At 38.4% G+C, this 18673-nt stretch overlaps 1 protein-coding gene across 2 annotated transcripts in view; it reads left to right on the plus strand.

Moving 5' to 3' along the window:
* The window catches only part of LOC142405744 (solute carrier family 12 member 7-like), a 69309-nt gene extending 54324 nt beyond the window's left edge, over positions 1 to 14985 (plus strand). Inside the window, exons 18-25 of one of the 2 annotated variants that reach the window (XM_075493702.1) lie at positions 384 to 579; positions 915 to 1084; positions 1233 to 1364; positions 3042 to 3149; positions 6110 to 6226; positions 8469 to 8650; positions 13395 to 13528; positions 13995 to 14985. In XM_075493702.1, the coding sequence (XP_075349817.1) occupies positions 384 to 579; positions 915 to 1084; positions 1233 to 1364; positions 3042 to 3149; positions 6110 to 6226; positions 8469 to 8650; positions 13395 to 13528; positions 13995 to 14086 (1131 nt within the window). In that variant the 3' untranslated portion in view covers positions 14087 to 14985. The remainder of the gene's footprint in view (positions 1 to 383; positions 580 to 914; positions 1085 to 1232; positions 1365 to 3041; positions 3150 to 6109; positions 6227 to 8468; positions 8651 to 13394; positions 13529 to 13994) is intronic. The other variant, XM_075493703.1, reaches the window with a different exon arrangement.
* Positions 14986 to 18673: the final 3688 nt, after the last annotated feature.

Here is an 18673-nt window from a genome sequence, read left to right on the forward strand (position 1 = left end):
AACCCTTCCAATTCCAAAAGAAAGGACTTGTCATTCCAAACATATGGTGCTTTGTCAGTCAGCAGTTTTGACTTTACCTGAAGCAGTATTACTTTATTTATCTTTGTCAATATGGTTTTACTTATCTCGTTCATTCTTCTTTGGAAATAAAAGGCTGAATAATTAAAGTAATGAAAAACCTGTGCTTGGTGTCTTTTGGGGAGGTGGGTGTTTTGAGTTTTAGTTGTCATAGTCCATGTTCACTCTTTTGGAATTAGTGGTTTCTTGATATTGGTTGTACATTGTAGCTAATATTTTGCTCTTATTTAGTGCTGTTACTCCTTATGGTGTTTATTACCAGTGTTGATGGCTGTGTTTCCCCATATGTAATCTTCCTTTTGCAGAACGTTAAGGCCTTAATGGGAGTAGAAAAGACTAAAGGATTTTGCCAGATTGTGGTGTCTCCTAATTTCAGAGATGGAATATCCTATTTGATTCAGTCAGCTGGTCTAGGAGGGATGAAGCACAACACAGTCCTGATGGCATGGCCACAGTCATGGAAGCAGACAGAAAATCGTTTCTCATGGAAAAATTTTGTTGGTATGTGTTTATTGATTTTTCTCATATGCATTTGTAATACAACTACATAACTAATGTATTTGCTGCATGGAGGAATTGTGATGCTGAACATCCAGTGGACAATTGAATATTTCCCCACATTTGATTTCATGTGGAGTGGGTTTTCTTAGCCCTCAGTGTCTTCAGCCATGGCTTCTCTTGTTCTTCTCCTAAGCAGGTTAGTCACTAAACCCAGGATGTTCCTCTTTTGCCTCAGCGGAATCCAGGAGGATTTAAGCTTTTGAATTTGAAACAAAAACAAAAGCTGTGAAAGAAAACTAGAAGTTCTTGATCAAATGTCTTGTTTTCCCTTGCAGACACTGTACGAGAAACAACGGCAGCTCAGCAAGCACTGTTGGTGGCTAAAAACATTGATTTATTTCCAACAAATCAAGAACGTTTTACTGAAGGAAACATAGATGTGTGGTGGATTGTTCATGATGGTGGTATGCTGATGTTACTGCCTTTTCTCCTTCGACAGCACAAGGCAAGGACAACAGAAAATGACTGGGATTTCATTTTCTAGCAATGAATAGTTCTAAGGGTTTCTAATGAAATACACTTTCACCTTGATAGAATTATGCATGGTGATAGCAATCACTGTTCCAAATTGTTATAACGTATCTCTTTGATAGGTTTGGAGAAAATGTAAAATGCGTATCTTCACTGTCGCTCAAATGGACGATAATAGCATTCAAATGAAGAAGGATCTTCAGATGTTCTTATATCATCTTAGACTGAATGCTGAAGTGGAAGTTGTTGAAATGGTATGTTACTGCCTATTTTTTTAGGTGCAATTGAGACTAAACTTGGAAAAATGGATTTAGCATTTTTGAAACAAAGAGATATTAGCCCAAATATAGACAGGGAAAGATTGCAGCACCAAGAACAAGAAGTTTTTTAAAGCAACATTTTCTTACCATGTCACAATGCTAGTATATGTGGTAGTGAGTTTAATGGTTTTGTCAAGTAGAGTTGAGCCATTTTGATGTGTTTAATGTCTACTTTATTTCTGAGGACTAGTCCATAGAGATAGTTCATTCAGGAAGGAAAAAAGCTTGAATTTTTTGCAGGCAGTGAAATGGAAGGCTGAATGTGCTTAATCTAATAATCCATGGCATCCAGCATGAGAAGGGACGAATATGTCTGTCTCTCTCCAACTGCTGTACGAATATCTCTCTGGAATAAGGAATCCCTAGGCCCCCGTGAGAGTATGTCAATTGTTTTTGGTGTTGCCAGCCTCTTTGGCACTGAACAGCAAGACAATATAGCTACAGATTCACAAGTCAAATAGTGACAATATGAATTTTGTAACTTTTTTTTCCTTTTTGAATACTGGTTGTAAACTGCTAAAGAGAAAGGACTAAAGCTGTAGTCTGTCTAGAGCCATTTTTCTTGGCGACTAAGGAAAAACTTCACTTCCAGTACTCAAAGGTGACTAGCATAATGTCCAAAGACAAAAAAAAAAAACCCAAACTTTTAAACTCATTCTGAAGTGTGATGAAGACGACGGTCAACTGGTTTAAAACTTCTACCACCACCTGAATGAACAGAACTTATCAAAAAATCTATCATGCTAATCAGCCATAAAGCAAATTTTAAGAACTGTTTAAATTACTTAGGAAAAAAAATGACTTATGAAAAATTTGGTTAGTGTTTTGAACTACGAAGAAAGATAAATCCTTTTATTTTTGTTTTGTTTAGAGTAGTGAATATAAAAGACTAAAATGCTGTGGCATGTGCAGGTGAAAAGAGAGTGCTATAAAAAAAAGGCTCAGCCTTGGTTGGATTTTGAGCAGAAGATAGTATAGGAAGCACAATTTATTCTTTTCTTATGTGGGTCATATTTAACCCTGAGAATTGTCCAAAAGATAAGAGACAAGTTACGAGTCAGTGACAATACAGATGACTGCTATAGATTTTTACATTGTATTTTAGGTTTGAGCTGATGTGAGAATGTATGCTGGAGTTTCTTTATAAATGCTTCTAGTTGCGAACGTTACTCACTGGTGAAAGGACAATGTGTTATTTTGTCGCTCTAGACAGTTTTTAAGGAAAGAGTGTGCACACATGCTCAGAGGCACCAATGCAGACCCAGTTTAAATAAGTGCTTTCAACCCTTTGTCGTTTCTGCAGCCTAGTTGGAACAGAACAGTGGAAAGTCTGTCCCAAGTACCTCAATTTTAGATAAAAATCACATTGATATTGGTATAGTAGGATAGTTCATTGTATGAGATTGCTGTTTGAAGATGAAGCTTTAAGAATGCGGAATGCGGACAGAAATGTGATTGATTGAATTATATGCTTGGGATTACTCTAATGCCATAAATACATCCAGGACTGAATGAATGCAGAAATTAATGTGGTACACAATCTAAACGTTGTTCTTTTGAGTAGTACTTCATCAGTAGTACTGATGTTTCTAATGCCAATTTCTTTTGCAGTTTGAAAATGATATTTCTGCGTTCACATATGAGAAGACACTTATGATGGAACAGCGATCTCAGATGCTAAAACAAATGCAGCTATCAAAGAACGAAAGGGAAAGAGAGGTAGGGACTTCAGCTTGGCAAGATGTTCTGTGACAAATCTGAAAGTAGAATTTCTTTGCTGTGGCTTCTAATCAGTTTCTAACTAGTCAAAAGCTTTTATAACAGCATTTTATGTTAGTTTCTCTACAGCAGGTTTCACTTGCAAGGTTAAAATAATGGGGAGGAATCCTTTTTTATTTGAACAGATGTTTAGAATTTTCTTGTTCCTGTTAAGATTAGTGCAAGTATTTACTAGCAAAACATTTGAGTGCCAGGGTGGAATATATACAGAACACTTCCAAACTTGACACATATCAGTAGCTAAGGTTCATGATTATTCAGCTGGGCTGATTAGCTTGCTTTGGCTTGGTCTTGTTCAATTCACACTTTTTTTTTTTTTTTTTAGTTTCTGCATTATCTTCAATGTTTTATGTGTCAACTAATTGTTGTTTCTGGAGCCAAAATTAGCCTGACTAACCTATAATCCTATGATATCCAGATGGGAATGCTACGATTGCTGCTCCCCTGCCCTTACTAGTCCCCGGTGGTATTTTGCACGTTGTAGTGACAAGCTTCATACAGCTGTATTTTCATGAACATTTGTAACTTTAAAATCTTCTTTCTTTTGGCTGTGCTTCTACCCCCTCATTTATTCTGTTAACTATCCCATTATTATCAACACTTTTTAGTGATGTAAAAGGTATTAAATGCTTTGGCTTGCTATCACTTCTAGTGATTTCCTTCCCATGCCAAATAAGAGATGTCTACTGTGTTTAACTGCTCATTCGTAAAATAACTAGAATTTTTTTCTTGTGGCTCTTTTGTCTACTCATTTTATGCCTAAGCCTTTTTGGTGTTAATCCTACAAGTCCGTGCAGTTCCTTTTTTATTTTTTAATCTCTCCTTATTTATTCTTTTTTCCGTTTCGCAGGATTTTTTAAGGTTCCTAAAGATGCCTTGTATTGCTACAACAATGTGCTCCTGTAAATCCTCTTCCTTCTCATCTGCGTCACGGTAGTTTTCTTTTGATCTGAGCCTGCCAAACATTTTTTTTCAGTAAAAAACCAAGCTCTCCTGTACTCCTTAAGTGGTGTTTTTAAATTTTTCTCATTTCTTTATTGAACACTAGTATTTTTCCAGTGGAGTTCGATTAATCACTCAATCTACAGTAGGCTTTTAAGGATTTAACTTCCTCAGGAATGCTTTACAAGTAGCCCGAGGACATAAGGCTTTGTAGTCTATAGCATATAAACTGTAGTGGAGACAAAAAAATTTCTTCTCAGCTCTGTGAGTTGGTTGGAATCTGTACTACTTCAGAGTGTCGTTTGCTTGGAAGTTTTAATTTCTTTTTCTTTCTCCACCCCCCCCTTAAAAATCTTTGTGTTTTGGGGGTTTTTATTTGTTTTATTACTCGCTTTTATTTGAATGTAACCATCACCATTATAACTTCAATTTGTTCCTTCATATCAAGTAGGGTAAAATCTGAGATGTTCAAAATACCATTGAATTTATTTCATGGTCTGAAGTAAAATCCTTGATACTTCCAAGAACATTTAGTACTTATTTCCTGCCTTGTCCAAGAATAAAAGCCATATCCATCTGTTGTTTCTGGTTGGGATACCGCAGTCTACCTTGTTCTTTCATATTTTCATCAGAAAATGTTGTTTAGTTATGCCTTCACTTCCTCTGGAGCTACAAGTTGAGTATATGCACTCTGTGTGCCAGGCCCTTTCTTAATCTGATCATCTTCTCTTAAATGAGCTGAGACATCCCCTCCAGTTTTATGATGATCTCCAAAACACTTATGTCATTAGTAGCACTAATTTAAATTAGCATTGCTTTTGTTTTCATTATCTCAGACATTCAAATATAACCCTGATATTCCAGCTCTGAATGGTGCTTGTAGTTTTGTTTCCTGTTACCACCAAGATTAATATTTTAACATCACTTCTGTGCTTGTACCTCACCTTCGCAAAGATTAGAATTTTGGTTTTGTACAGCGTTCTTTTGCCGTTTCCCTCACAGGCATGCTCTTATCCCTGAGGAATTGCCCTCCCCTCTCCTGTCACTTTTTAAAATAGAACTTTAATTGATCTTGCCCCTGGGTTTTCTTGTGCAACTGGGGCACAGGGACTCATCGGATTATTTTTTTTTGTTTCCTTTTTTGAGAAACTTGTTGATTTGCTTCTATTCAAGTGTAAATATAATACATGCCTGCAAAGGGTAAGATCTGTAGACTTGGGTGCAACTGCAAAACACTTATTTATTTGACTTTGACAATAGCGCTGCAAAGATGAGAGAAAATGTAGAGCCTCATTCACTTCCTTGCTGCCCTTCCTGGTGGTTGGCTTCCTTCCCTGGCTAGTCCTGACTAATGACTGTTGGGCCAGGCAGTGATATTGTTGGAGCTGTGAGAAGTCATCCATCCCACCACTACTCTGTGTTGGGTTGCACAGCACAAGTGCTGTTGTGCAGATTGCTGCTGCTACCTAAGATTGGTAGAGATGTGGGTGCATGTAGGTGAGGAGCACAATGAGCACAATTGTAGTGAATCACTGGGAGATAAATCTGTCTTTAGAGTTGGAAAGCAGCTTTCTCATCTGCTTGAATTTTCTTTTCATACTTTTGATTGTAACTGAATAAAATCAATTCATCTGAATCATCACATATATGAAGGGATGTGACCCTCATAAACAAGTGAATATTTGAGGTTGCCATATAGAGTAAAGGATTCAATTCATGTTTTCACAAATCTCTGTAAAGAGACTTCCTAACTAACTGCTAAACACTTCCAAAAGAAGCCCATAGTATATATAAACAAATGGCATGTTTGTGATAACAAACCAAGTTTATAACAAGCTATGATATAAAATCTCATCTATTTAATAAACGAAGAAAATTTTCATTTTTAATAATATGATCATCTGCTTTTTTTCTGTAGACTGGGTTTTTTTCTGTCATTGGTAACCTTTTTGTCGCAGATTCAGAGCATCACTGATGAGTCTCGAGGCTCAGTCAGAAGAAAAAGCTACTCCAGTCCACAGTCCATTGGCCAAGATGCGCAGGCACTGCTGACTAATGATTATCGAGAGGAGGAGGTAGTTGGACATAGTACTGGCTAGATATATTTTCCCATTGCAACACTTGAAGTGCCACTATTGCAACTGAACTACAAATGAACAATTTGATCATTCATTGTTATGGAACAGTTCTTCATAAATTTTAACTTTACTATTTTTTTTCCTAAATTCATTCTCTTACCCTGTATTTTTTTCTAGCTGATGCTTCTGCGACATGAACTACATCCTATTTTTCTCACACTTATTTTCCATGAGAATCACTTCTGTTTGAGTGCCTGTTTTTCTTAAGAGCCAGAAGCGAAGATATTTTTCTGCCTTCTGTCTCTTAAAAAGTCTTAATAGTGGGTGTTTCATTAATAAGCATATTTCATGCTTTCACAAAGCATTGACTTCCTTTATAGTTCCTATATTGAAGTACTGAAGCTTCTCAGGGACTGTATAGATATACTAGGGCTTTTCAAGGAGGTTTCTGTGCTTATTGACAAGCCATTATTAACCCATAAATGTCATTGCTGCTTTCTGCATGATGAGTTTGAAAGGAAATGGACTGATGTAATCAATGGTTTTAGTGTGCACTTGAAGTGTTGCTCATATCTAAAGATATGTAGCCTAGTTTGTAGAAATGCTGTATACCTTTGTGCTTCCCTTTCTTCCTGAAGTATGAGAAGAGCATGTTGTATTCCATGTAATTAATTTGGTATCAAAATAGCGCTAACAAAAATGTGCTTTTGTTGTCTTTGCATTTTATAAACGTGTGCTATAGGCCCAGAATGTCTCTTGGCCTCGCTGTCTTTCTAAAAATGGTGAACTTTCTTCCATTTGAAGCATAACCATTGAAGTACTGAACTCATTTTACAGTTGTTAGTTTCAAACTTTAGTTCATTGGATACTGCTGTATGGCACATACAGTATCTGCATGTATCTGTTAGCTTTTTCCATTCTCATGATAGAACTGTATTCACAGTTACTTCTGATTTGCAGTCTTGTCTTATGATTTAATCTTCTGGAGAGATATGAAGACTGTCAAACAAATAGATATTTATGTGAACCACAGAACTGAACTCTAGGATTTAGGAGTCCTCAAGGATAGGAACTAGGGAAATAATTTAGGAAAAATACAGAAGCTTTTAGGCATTTAAAAACAGCTGCAATTACAGTTTGTGAACCACTAGGGGAATCGCTGTTCAGAGATAGAAAGTAGTCTTCTCATCTGCTTTGATTTTATTCATGCTTTTGATTGTGACCTGAATGAAATTGACTCTTCCGAATCATCACGTATATGGAGGGACGTGACCATTGCTAACATGTGAATAATTAAGGTTCCCAAATCATGAGCTTCAACTCATGATTTAACAAGTCTCTGAAGAGACTTCATAACTGCTCAAGATCTTTAAAAAAACAAAAACAAAAAACCCAACCCCCCAAAAGCAGAACACACCAAAACACAAAAACAATCCTCCCCCATACCAATTCTGCTATGATTTTAAGAGTCTAAGGTACTGTATTTGTGTTGCTTTTGACGGAAATACAGAAGCCTATGCACAAAGTATTATAAGGGTAAGTAAGTAAATAACATGTTAGATATTTCTTCCTTTCCTCAAGAGGAGCAAGGGGAATGGGAAATGGAGAAGATAGAAGTGCATATGCAAGTGGGAACAACATTGTGTTCTTAAAATTGTGATTTGAGTTTCTTCTATTATAAGACAAGAGAAGGCCTCTTCATGGTTATATTGATTGGCTTTTGTTATGTAATATTCACTTACATGCATAAGTAATCTAATGGAACATAGCTAGCCTTCAATTCAGCCAGTCCAATGTTGTGTTACTGGGATCATGAGAGTCATGCTGGTAGTGGAGCTAAAAGCATGTGAAATGGATAGTGTTTATGACAGTATCTGAGAAAATAACAATGTAACTGATGAAGAATGAGAGCACTGGCTTTCAAGTTTTTCATGGGCAAAAACCCTGGTTGGTAATAAAGTATCTTCAGGCTGGATTCAACCTCTCTTTAGTTCATTACAAAAATAATGTCCCAGCCTACATGTCATCCTGCAAATATAAACAAATAACTACATTTTTTACAAGCAGTTTCCTTTCCTGCTGAAGTCAAAACAGTCTGGTATTTGTTCATGAAGTAAGGTGTGTTTTTCTGTATCTTCTTTTGTTCCACTGCTGTGAAATTCCTTTTCAAAATTTTAATAATGTGTACTCTACAAATGCTCTTTTTTGCTGAATCTTGGGGTGATTGTTTTGTGGCCAGGCTCAGCTGATCCATGACAGAAACACTGCCTCGCACTCAGCTCCAGCGGTCAAAGCAAGTGTGGCTGCTGCTGTGCCAGAAAAAGTGCACATGACCTGGACTAAAGAAAAGTTTGTAGCTGAAAAGCATAAAAACAAAGAGTCAAATGTGTCTGGCTTTAAAGATATTTTCAACATGAAGCCGTAAGTATACATGTGGTGGTTGGATTTTGTATTTGTGTGTATTTTAGTGTGTGGGTTTTTGTTGTTGTTGTTGTTGTTCTGGGTTTTGTTTTTTAAGAGATTCTGGTTTATTTAAAGTTGAGTACAAACATGATCTTTCCATGCTCTTCACTTAAATACCATCCTTGTGAAACTAGCATGGACTTGGGTGGAACAACAATGACTGTAGAGAGTCATTCACAAGAATGTTGTGAATGAAGCTTAAATATGACAGACTTCAAACTGTAAACTCAACTTCTGTACCAGAAAGCACACATGTTAAAAGGCTTACTGATAACTTTTTTGTCTCTTCCTGTGGGTAAGAAATTACTGTATATCACTTCCCCATCTTATTTATTGTGTTTTGTTGGGGTGGAGGGAGTACTAAAGAAGCAGATAAGCTAAATTTCTTGGAAGAGTCTGTTTTGGTTTTTGGGTGGAGGTGTGATTTTGGTTATCTGTTTGTGGGTTTTTTGTTTGTTTAGGTGTTTTTAATGCACATTCAGCCCTCATCCTATAAATTAAAGCAGTATAAAATTTGTGCTTATATGTGTGTCTTGTTATATTAAGTATTTCCTGTTCAAATATTCTGTAATGTCTTTTTCTTAAGTCGAAGTTACTTAATAGGTAAGAGCTACTGCCTGTGTCAAGCCTGATGTAGTAGACACAAAACCAATGACAAAGACATCAGCTTGTTTGCTTCCTCATGTTGTGATTCAAGCACACATATGCATCTTTTCTGAGTTCTGGAAGAATGCAGTTATAAGCATGGCCTAGACTATTTTCTGCCCATGCCCAAAGTAAAACTGTGGATGTCAAGGGAAATTTTAATACCTAAAGGAAACATATCTTAAATCTAGGACTTGTAGACAGTAGAGTTAGAAGATACCCTTAGAATCAGCAGCTTAAAATCCTAAGTTGTTTTGTGGATTTGCTCTGAGCTCTTTAGAAACAGTTTGCCTTCTGCAAATTCTGAACATCATCTTGCTCACACTCTAAAGCACTGGTTTTGTTCTGGGCTGCATTATAGTCTAATTCTTAGGGGGATTTTTTTGTTAATATCTTGGAAATATTTCCTATTACTTCTTTAGAATTGTGCAAGATGCAGACTTCAGCTACTATTATTTTAAAACTACTGTATGTGGTTGGGGGTGGAAATTACAGTTCAAACTTGGTGTGCCTGTACAATATATTAATATTGTTGAATTAAAAATGTACCCAATGGCATAAATATTTTTTCTGTGCATTTGCTTCCCTTCCATGTAGAGAATGGGGAAATCTGTAAGTCTAAATTTCATTTCACTTAAGCAATGTAGGCTGTGTTCCCTGGTTCTTGTGGTCTTGTACATTGTATGCGTGTTTCCTAAATCATGATTTGCAGTGCGTGTATTCTTTTGTACCTTGTTTTATATACTGTAATTTAGCATTTATCGCTGAAAAATATTTATCGTGACTTGTTCATGTTTTCTTCTAAATAATATCAACTTTCTATTCAAGGTAAGTCACAGAACATGTATTTTAGTTTCTGTAAGAATGTTAAACTTGACAGTACTCCTCTGCACCAGTATAATATTTAGTTTTCTAATTAACTACATTAAAAAAACACATATATTTTTGTTCTGGAAAAATAGCTCCCATTGTGATATAACTACTTGGACAAGAAGGATGAATTTGTTCACAAAGGGTACTTTCACGTTTCATCAAATGCCAGCTCTTGCTTCCCTCCCATCAACCAATGCATGTGTAGAAATAACATAAGTTCAGATACACATTGGGTATGACAGCATACAAAAATGGGACATTATATCTCTATTTGTTCTTGGGTGGAACTGACTTGTGACTGCCCTGCTTTTTTTCCAGAGCCCAGTGTTGTCGTCTTTTTGTCTGTTTAACAAATTGAGCTTCTTATGAAAACTTAGAAAGCTTACTTTGTGTATCATGTATGATTTCAGTTCTACTACTGCTTGAAGGCTGAAGTTAGTCAGCCTCAGTTCACATCGTACACAATTTACCTTTAGTCAATTTGAGCCTTTATTTCAGCGCTGAATTCTTGCCCGCTCCATCACAGATTTCACAGAATCAGAATCGTATAGGTTGGAAAAGACCTTTAAGATAGAGTCCAACCGTAAACCTAACACTACCAAGACCACCACGATACCATGTCCCTATGCACCTCATCCAATAATCTTTTAAATACTTCCAGGGATGGCGACTCAACCACTTCCCTGGGCAGCCTGTTCCAGTGCTTGATAACCCTTTCAGTGAAGTAAAATTTCCTAATATCCAGTCTAAACCTCCCCTGGCACAACTTGAGGCCATTTCCTCTCATCCTATCACTTCTTACCTGGGGGAAGAGACCGACCCCCACCTCTCTACAACCTCCTTTCAGGTAGTTGAAGAGAGCGATAAGGTCTCCCCTCAGCCTCCTTTTCTCCAGGCTAAACAACCCCAGTTCCCTCAGCCTCTCCTCATAAGACTTCTGCTCCAGACCCTTCACCAGCTTCATTGCCCTTCTCTGGACACACTCCAGCACCTCAATGTCTCTCTTGTAGTGGGGGGCCCAAAACTGAACACAGTATTCGAGGTGTGGCCTCACCAGTGCTGAGTACAGGGGAACGATCACTTCCTTAGTCCTGCTGGCCATGCTATTTTTGATACAAGCCAGGATGCCATTGGCTTTTTACACCCTTTACACCCTTCATATTTCCCCTGCATTTTATCTTTAATAATGTTTCTACTTCAATATTTATACACCAATAAATAAATATATTTATTTAAATATATTTATTTATATTTATTTATTTGTAATAAATATATTTATTGGTCTTCTCCAGCTGCTGTTCTGCTCCTGAAAAACTGAGCGTCAAGTATTCTTTTGTTCCATATATGGTTTTCTTCACAGTTGCTTCTTGGGACAGATGGCCACTGTGACAGAAAAATCCCTCGGGAGGGACTGAAACTCAGTTCTGGAAATGTCATTGTCTTGGGGGAAAATGCAGGGCAGGGGGGGAGAGAATCAGTTGAAATTGATGGGGCTGATTTCCACTGGCCACTAAACTTCAGGCCAAATACCTTTTTTTCCCCCGAATTGCCCCTGCAAAATCAAGGATGAAAATTCATGCTACTTCTAATAGTATGCTATTAACAGCTTTTCCCTTTGTAGTAAAAAAAAAAAAGGGGGGGGGGGGGGACTTACTAGAACACAAGTACATATTCTCCCAGCATTCTCTGTCTGTCTTGGTCCCCTATGTTTGTATGAACCTGTATCTGCTGCTGTTCTCAACTCCACACTTGCTTATATAACCTGAGGGTGGCCTCATGTTGCTAGAAGATTCTAGGATTCAAGTGTTGGTGTAGCCCCTGAAATGACCTCTGGTAGCAGTACAAAGTTGTACATTTCCTTTTGTAAATTTTGGCCTCCTAAATGTTTTTCTTTTGGGAAAAGAGATCTTATTAATTTCTGTTGTTTACTTGAGCTGAAACAGTGCTGGGGTTTGTGCTATAATTTTGATTGCTGTTAGTGGAATTCGAAAGGTGCCAGACTTGATCAGGCACTTCAGAGGATATCTTATGTCCTGCTGCTACTAACCTGCCAGTCTTCTCTCTGCCATAGGACAGTATGTGAGCCCAGCCAAGCGGGGTACAGTTGTGCTTTCACTGTGAGACCCCTAGTTGCAGTGCTAAGAAAATTGCACAGGATAGAGTGATGTGTCTTATATCAGCATACCAGTATCACCATTCTTGAGATGTGTTGTCACCCTGTGTTTCCGAGGTTCCCTTTGAAGTGACCCACTTCACTTTATAAAGAATCAACTTTTGGGCAGCAGATCTTTTGGATAAATGGGCATAGGTAGAGTCTGGATATTTCTGTTGCACTGCAGCGTATGACTCATTTCCAGATTTCCAGTCTTGGCTAGTTTTACACAGGTGGCAGTTTCTCAGGAACTATAAGGAAACTGTTCTTTTGTTTTGCTCTGAAGAGCAACTAAATCATCCAAGGCAGATCCTAAAATAATGAAAGCTCTGAAGTCCTGGCAGTTTCTTCCTCTTGAGCACAAATTTTCAACAATTATATTTGTGGACACAACAAGCAAAGCATTAGTTAATATTGGTAATGTAAGGGGGGAGGCTCAATTTCAGTTTATTGCTTACTGCCTTACTCCTGTGACATGAGAAACTAGTAATGTTTTCATAAATTCTGTGCTCTTTCTGAATTTTCTTCACTAGGCTTATAGTAATCTTGTAATGTTTCCAAAGGAACATGAGGGAAATCTTGTACTGTAGCATATAAATACTGTAATCTTTCTATTGCATTCCTGTAATTTCTTTGTTTGGAATTTCTTGTACAAATCCTGTTAACTTTTTTATATAGTTCAATAAAATGGACTCTCAGTGTTTTTGACTAAACTTAATTTCTATTGAAATTAAGTTTTTGATTCATCTTTGTGAAAGATAACTGACAATTGGAAGATTTGTGCGTTTTGGCAATCTGCTTAAAATTGTTTGAATTTCAGAGTTAAATGTTCTTTTCAAAGGAAAAAAACATCTTTTAAACCTAGGTATTACATTTTCTCAAATTTATTTGAATGTCTACAAATACTGGTGTCCATGAAAATAGCTTATTCTACATGCATATAGATTAAACTTATACATTCAAATATATAACTTATAATTCAAATAGATAAGTATTGTGACAATACTTAAAAAATGTTTGTTTGCATGCTAGGAATCAGTCAAATGTGAGAAGAATGCACACCGCTGTGAAGCTCAATGGAGTAGTGCTTAATAAATCACAGCATGCTCAGCTAGTTCTCCTGAATATGCCTGGACCTCCTAAAAACAGAAAAGGGGATGAAAACTGTATCCTCTACTATATTGCTTCCATATTTCTGGAAATTGGGAGTTTGATTTTTGTGATTGTGCCATTGTCTACTTGTTGGGATAACCATTACTAACCATGGTAAGCATAAGTTTGCCTTTAAGAAAATGACTTTTTAGTCCACAAACAGAGTTTTAAGAAGTGGTGGTGGGGTGGTGGGTATTGAATTGATAGAAAGCATTCCTCAATTTTGAACTTCTTTTAAAATCCCTATTTTTATCTTTTCTGTAGGTGAGTAGGGCAGAACTAGAAATTTCCCCCAAATTAGGCCTCACTTCCACTTGAGCAAGCAGGTGGATTACATAATGGGACAGTAAAAGGTGACACAAGAAAACTCCTTGATTAAATTGTTGACTTGATTTTTGCATTGTGTGTCAGACTGATTGAGATATTAGCGGTTATTTTGTTTTTTTTCTGAATACATTCCTTGACTTAATGATATTTTAGACATGGAGTTTTTGGAAGTTCTGACAGAAGGTCTGGATAGAGTTCTCCTGGTCCGAGGCAGTGGACGTGAAGTGATCACCATTTATTCTTAACCTGTTTGCACATTTTGTTCAAAACACCTCCCCCCTGCCCCCCCCTCTCCCCTCCCCAAAAAAGGAAACAAATTTGCCATAATTTGAGCAGCTTCGTTAAGAGTTCTAGTGCATTGAAAATTACCTGCAAGCTGAATCTTCTGATTGTGTTGTTTTTTCTAATAAAAAGTTATATTTAAATTATATTTTAAGAAGATAGATTTATGTAGAAAATATTTCTATAGTGAATTAATAAATGGTGGATGGGTTAGGATATTTATATGTAGCATATTCTGAGACTTGTTAAACTGTGGTGAAACACAAGAAAAGAGATGGTAATGCAATGGTATTTTTAAACATGTAGAAACGTAAGCAACTTTTCAGGACTTATAATCTTTGTTTTGCATCTAAATAAAAGGGAAAGGTTTTAGGAAAAGTTGGCTTCCTCTCTTACCAAAATGCTGCTGTGTTGCTTCTGTTGGGATTAGTTCTGGTTCAGGAAACTTCATTCAGAAAGGTATACAACCACTCAAATTTGTATATTATGTGCATAAAGTATTTCCCTGAAGTTCATGATTTGCCACACTTGTTTTAAATAACATTTCTCTATTTAAAATAGTCAGGTAGCTGAAGCCTCTGGGTGACAGTAACAGTAAATTGACAAGTTGTGCAATTTTTTTTCATGAGCTACTAGCAGTTACAGTATATTGCACAATTATGCCAGTGAAACCTAAGAATATCCAACTCATATGAAGGCTATGATGCAGTAATTCCACCTAGTTGCAAATATAACGGCAAAAGTTGATAAACCACAGCAAGCTGGTTAATGAAGTGCAGTCTCTTGTTTTCAACTATGTATATTTTGAAAATGGTGTATGTATGTGCTGCTGTTTAAAATAAAATCTGCTTTTCTAAACAGATGAGTTCTTAAGTGTTTTTCATTTGAAATTGTTGACCAATGCAATAAGGACCAATGCTGGTGCTCATTGTCCCTTAGAATCATATTCACAGCCCCACAGCTGCTGGGGCTCTGCACTTGCCTAGCTTTGTAAGGGTGCAACACCGTGTGCCTCCCTCTCGCAGAGCCCAGATTCAAAATTCTAAACACCCAGTGATTGCTTCCACACTAAAGGTGCAGAGCCCCAGCAGCTGTGGGGCAATGACTGCAGTTCCAAGGGACAGTGAGGACCAGCTACAGCTTTCAGTGCTGGCACCTTTCATGTGGGCGCAATCGCTGGACGTTTCCAATTTTGCAGCTGGGCTCTGCGAGAGTGGGATCCACAGTGTTGCACCCTGATGAAGCTAAGCAAGTGCAGAGCCCAAGTGTCTGTGCGGCAGCGAATGCAGTTCCAAGAGACAGTGAGGAACAGCAACAGCTTTCACTGCTGGCACCTTTTGTGTGGGAGCAATCGCTGGACGTTTCGGATTTCGGAGCCGGGAGCTGTCAGCCTTGACCGGCCTCCTCGCCAGGCGGCAGGGAGCTGTCGTCCTCGGTGGGTGGCCTGGGCACAGGGCAAGCAGCAGTCCGCCTCCCTGAGCCTCCTCGGCAGGTGGCAGGGAGCTGTTGGTCTCTGTCAGCCGCCTCAGCAGGCGCCAGGGAGCTGTTGGCCTCGGTGGGCCTCCTTGGCAGGCGGCAGGGAGCTGTCGGCCTCAACCGGCCTCCTTGGCAGGCGGCAGGGAGCTGTCGGCCTCAACCGGCCTCCTTGGCAGGCGGCAGGGAGCTGTCGGCCTCGGTCAGCCTCCTCAGTAGGCGTAGCTGTCGTCGCACAAGCGTTAGAAGTTTCATTTTAAAGGTGTTACAGGTAGCCTTGGAGGGATCAGCAGGAGGGAACGCTTGTTGTTACAGTGGGATTTTGCAGGGTAGTAATGGGGTAAGCCACTGCTTCTGTCCTTAGCTTAGGCTTGATTTTCAATAAGGTTAGCCTGAGTCTAGGTTTTGGACCAAATATTTCTTGGTAAACCGTTTTAAGCCTTCTGACCACTACATGAAAGAGTTTTCTGGCACCAAACTCTCATATCGTACTAGTAGCTATTGTAACATGGTTTATCTTTTTCTCTAGGTACCTGTCTCTAAATACAGTGATTAGTTTTGTTAAGCTTTGCACTGTAGTAAAATGTCTTTATTTTCACTTCAGTTTCTTTGTGTTCAACATGATTTCTGGGTCCCTGGCCAACTGGAGGGGTTTTTTTTACACAAGACAATTTTAAACAGGGTCAATGTTCTACCCAATGCTGGCCAGCACTTTGGCACAAGTTTAGAGCTCCCCAAGAATTAGTCTTCAATGTTAGAAGGACCAAGGTTGAGAACTGATGAAGCAGTGTTAGCATGGGAGAGGTCTTTTAATTGGCTTGCTTTATTTCTAATAACTGAATATCTTGAAGCAGCAGATCTCGTTTTCTGCTCTTCTTATCAGTTAAGATGTACCTGGCCAAGATTAAAGAAAATTGGCAGAAGTATGTTTGTGGTGGAGGGACTTCAAAAGGAATAAATAAAAAGATCTCAAAGAATAATACAACATGCTTTAAGCTTTGGGAAGGGAAAAGGCTTCCCTCTTGAGTGGTGAGATCACGAATGTGGAGATGCTTGTGGATGCAATGTAATTTGATACGGAACTTGAATGTAATGTTATTTGGAAGTGCTGGTAGAGACCTTGTGACCCTAAAGGATCACCTGAAGAGGTCACTCCTCTGTAGACATCACTGAGCCTTGTTGGACACTTTCTCTTCTGTTTTGACCACTCCTTATTGCAGGACCCTCAAAAAATAAACTGGTATTGCCATACCTCTGTATTATTGTAGTCTGGTAATTCCTGTGAAAGCAATTGGATTATTTCAGTTTGAAACCATTTTCAGTTTCCTGATTTCAGAATATTAATCTACTTGGAAGAAGAAAATACTGCTCCCCAGGAAGTGAGGTGCATGGATACCTATTTTATGTAAGTGAAAGGCATGCAGATGCTATAACACTGCATTATTTTTTTTCTTCTAAATCCTTACACAAATAAGAGGAGAGTCTCTGCCCAAGCAGAGTTCAATAGTAAAAACTAGCTCTGACTTGGATTCCTCTATCTTATTTCGGATTCAGGGTTTTTTAAATTTTTAAGTTGTTTTCCTTCATGAAGCAATTGTATCAGCAGCCAGCCACTACCATTTCAGATCACATGTGCTAAATCCTGTACAGTAGCTTATGGAGAAGTAATTTATCAGAGCTGAACTTATTGGGCTAACTCATGTACAAAACTTGAACTTGGGGCCTTATTTCTTGGCTGTACTAAGCAGTGTTGCAGACTGGTTTCAGTGGAGCTGCTTCAGGCTAAGCTCATTCATGTGGGTTATCCTTGCTCACTTGGGCAGCCTCCACAGCTGCAGTGTGGACAGTGAAGTCGTTGCATCAACACTTCAAAGGCATAGGGATGGGATAGAGCACGTTGGTATAGAGGGGATCCCTCAGTGTCCCCCGCAAAATCCAGGGACATCCACTGTGGGCAATATAAGGGCTGACTCAGGGCAAGAAAGTCTCAATTGCTGCTTGCAGGGAAGCATCTGGAAGTGGACTGAGTACTTTTTGAGTAGGCTGCAAAATGCTCCTGCTGTTGTTCTTTCCAGCAACGATGCAGAGATTAGGAAATCCCAGGAGTAGTCCTAGGTCTGGGTTTCCTACCCAGAGATGGAGATGGCAACTGGGTAGGAAAGAGCCTAGCGTTTGTTCTTTACTAAATGTTTCTCTGAGGAACTTGCTAATCTTTGGAGGAAGGAAAGCTGTGCTTTTTTTCTGATGAAACACAAGTGTCATGTCTACAGTTGAGAAGGAAGGGGGAACACTTCCAGGAAATCTAATTAAACACCAAAAGGCTCACCAGCAGTAGTTTCACTGTCTTCTTTTCAGATAGTACTTTGATAATCATTTCAACTTCACTGCTAAATCAAGCATTTGTGAAAACTGAGTCAGTCCCAGAAATCATGAGTGAGTTTAAAAATATACATACTTTTCCCCTTTTTTGTTTGACTTTTGTTTTCAGACCATAAATCATGTTAATTTGGCTTGTCCTGCTTTCTCCCCCTTGCAAATAAGGGGAAAAAAATTTCCCTTAAATAAAAACAGAAAGCTGATATTTTCAGAGCAAGAGCTGCAGCTTTAAGAAAACCTGCAAATATTAAAGACTTTGAAAAATGTAAGAGCTGCGAACACAGACAGTAACTGTCCACCTAAGTTCATATCTGCTGCTTCAAGTCTAGAATGGGAAAGCTGTGAGTGGGAAAGGTGAGTCAGCATGAGCACAAACTGCACGGTTCAGGGCACAACTAGTCTTTCCTAGACTTCTGTGCCTGTGAAATTCCACAGAAATGTAAAAATATCAGATCTGAGACAGAAAATGTTGGGCTGAAAGAAGGCAGTGTATTTTTTTTCAGCTACCTTTGAAATACATGATATGTAGGAGTTGCACTTGGTAGGCTTTTTAAATAGATCTTAAATCTACTTAAAGGCAAGCTGCAAGGAGGTTTAGAAGCTATTTTTAAAACAAGCTTTTTTCTTAGCATCTTATGAGCTGTTTGCCGTCTAGTCACATAATGCTTCTGGGGCATGGGAGAGGCTTTCTGAGGCTGCTG

The sequence above is a fragment of the Mycteria americana genome, chromosome 2 (assembly GCF_035582795.1).
Source record: "Mycteria americana isolate JAX WOST 10 ecotype Jacksonville Zoo and Gardens chromosome 2, USCA_MyAme_1.0, whole genome shotgun sequence".
Lineage (NCBI taxonomy): Eukaryota > Metazoa > Chordata > Aves > Ciconiiformes > Ciconiidae > Mycteria > Mycteria americana.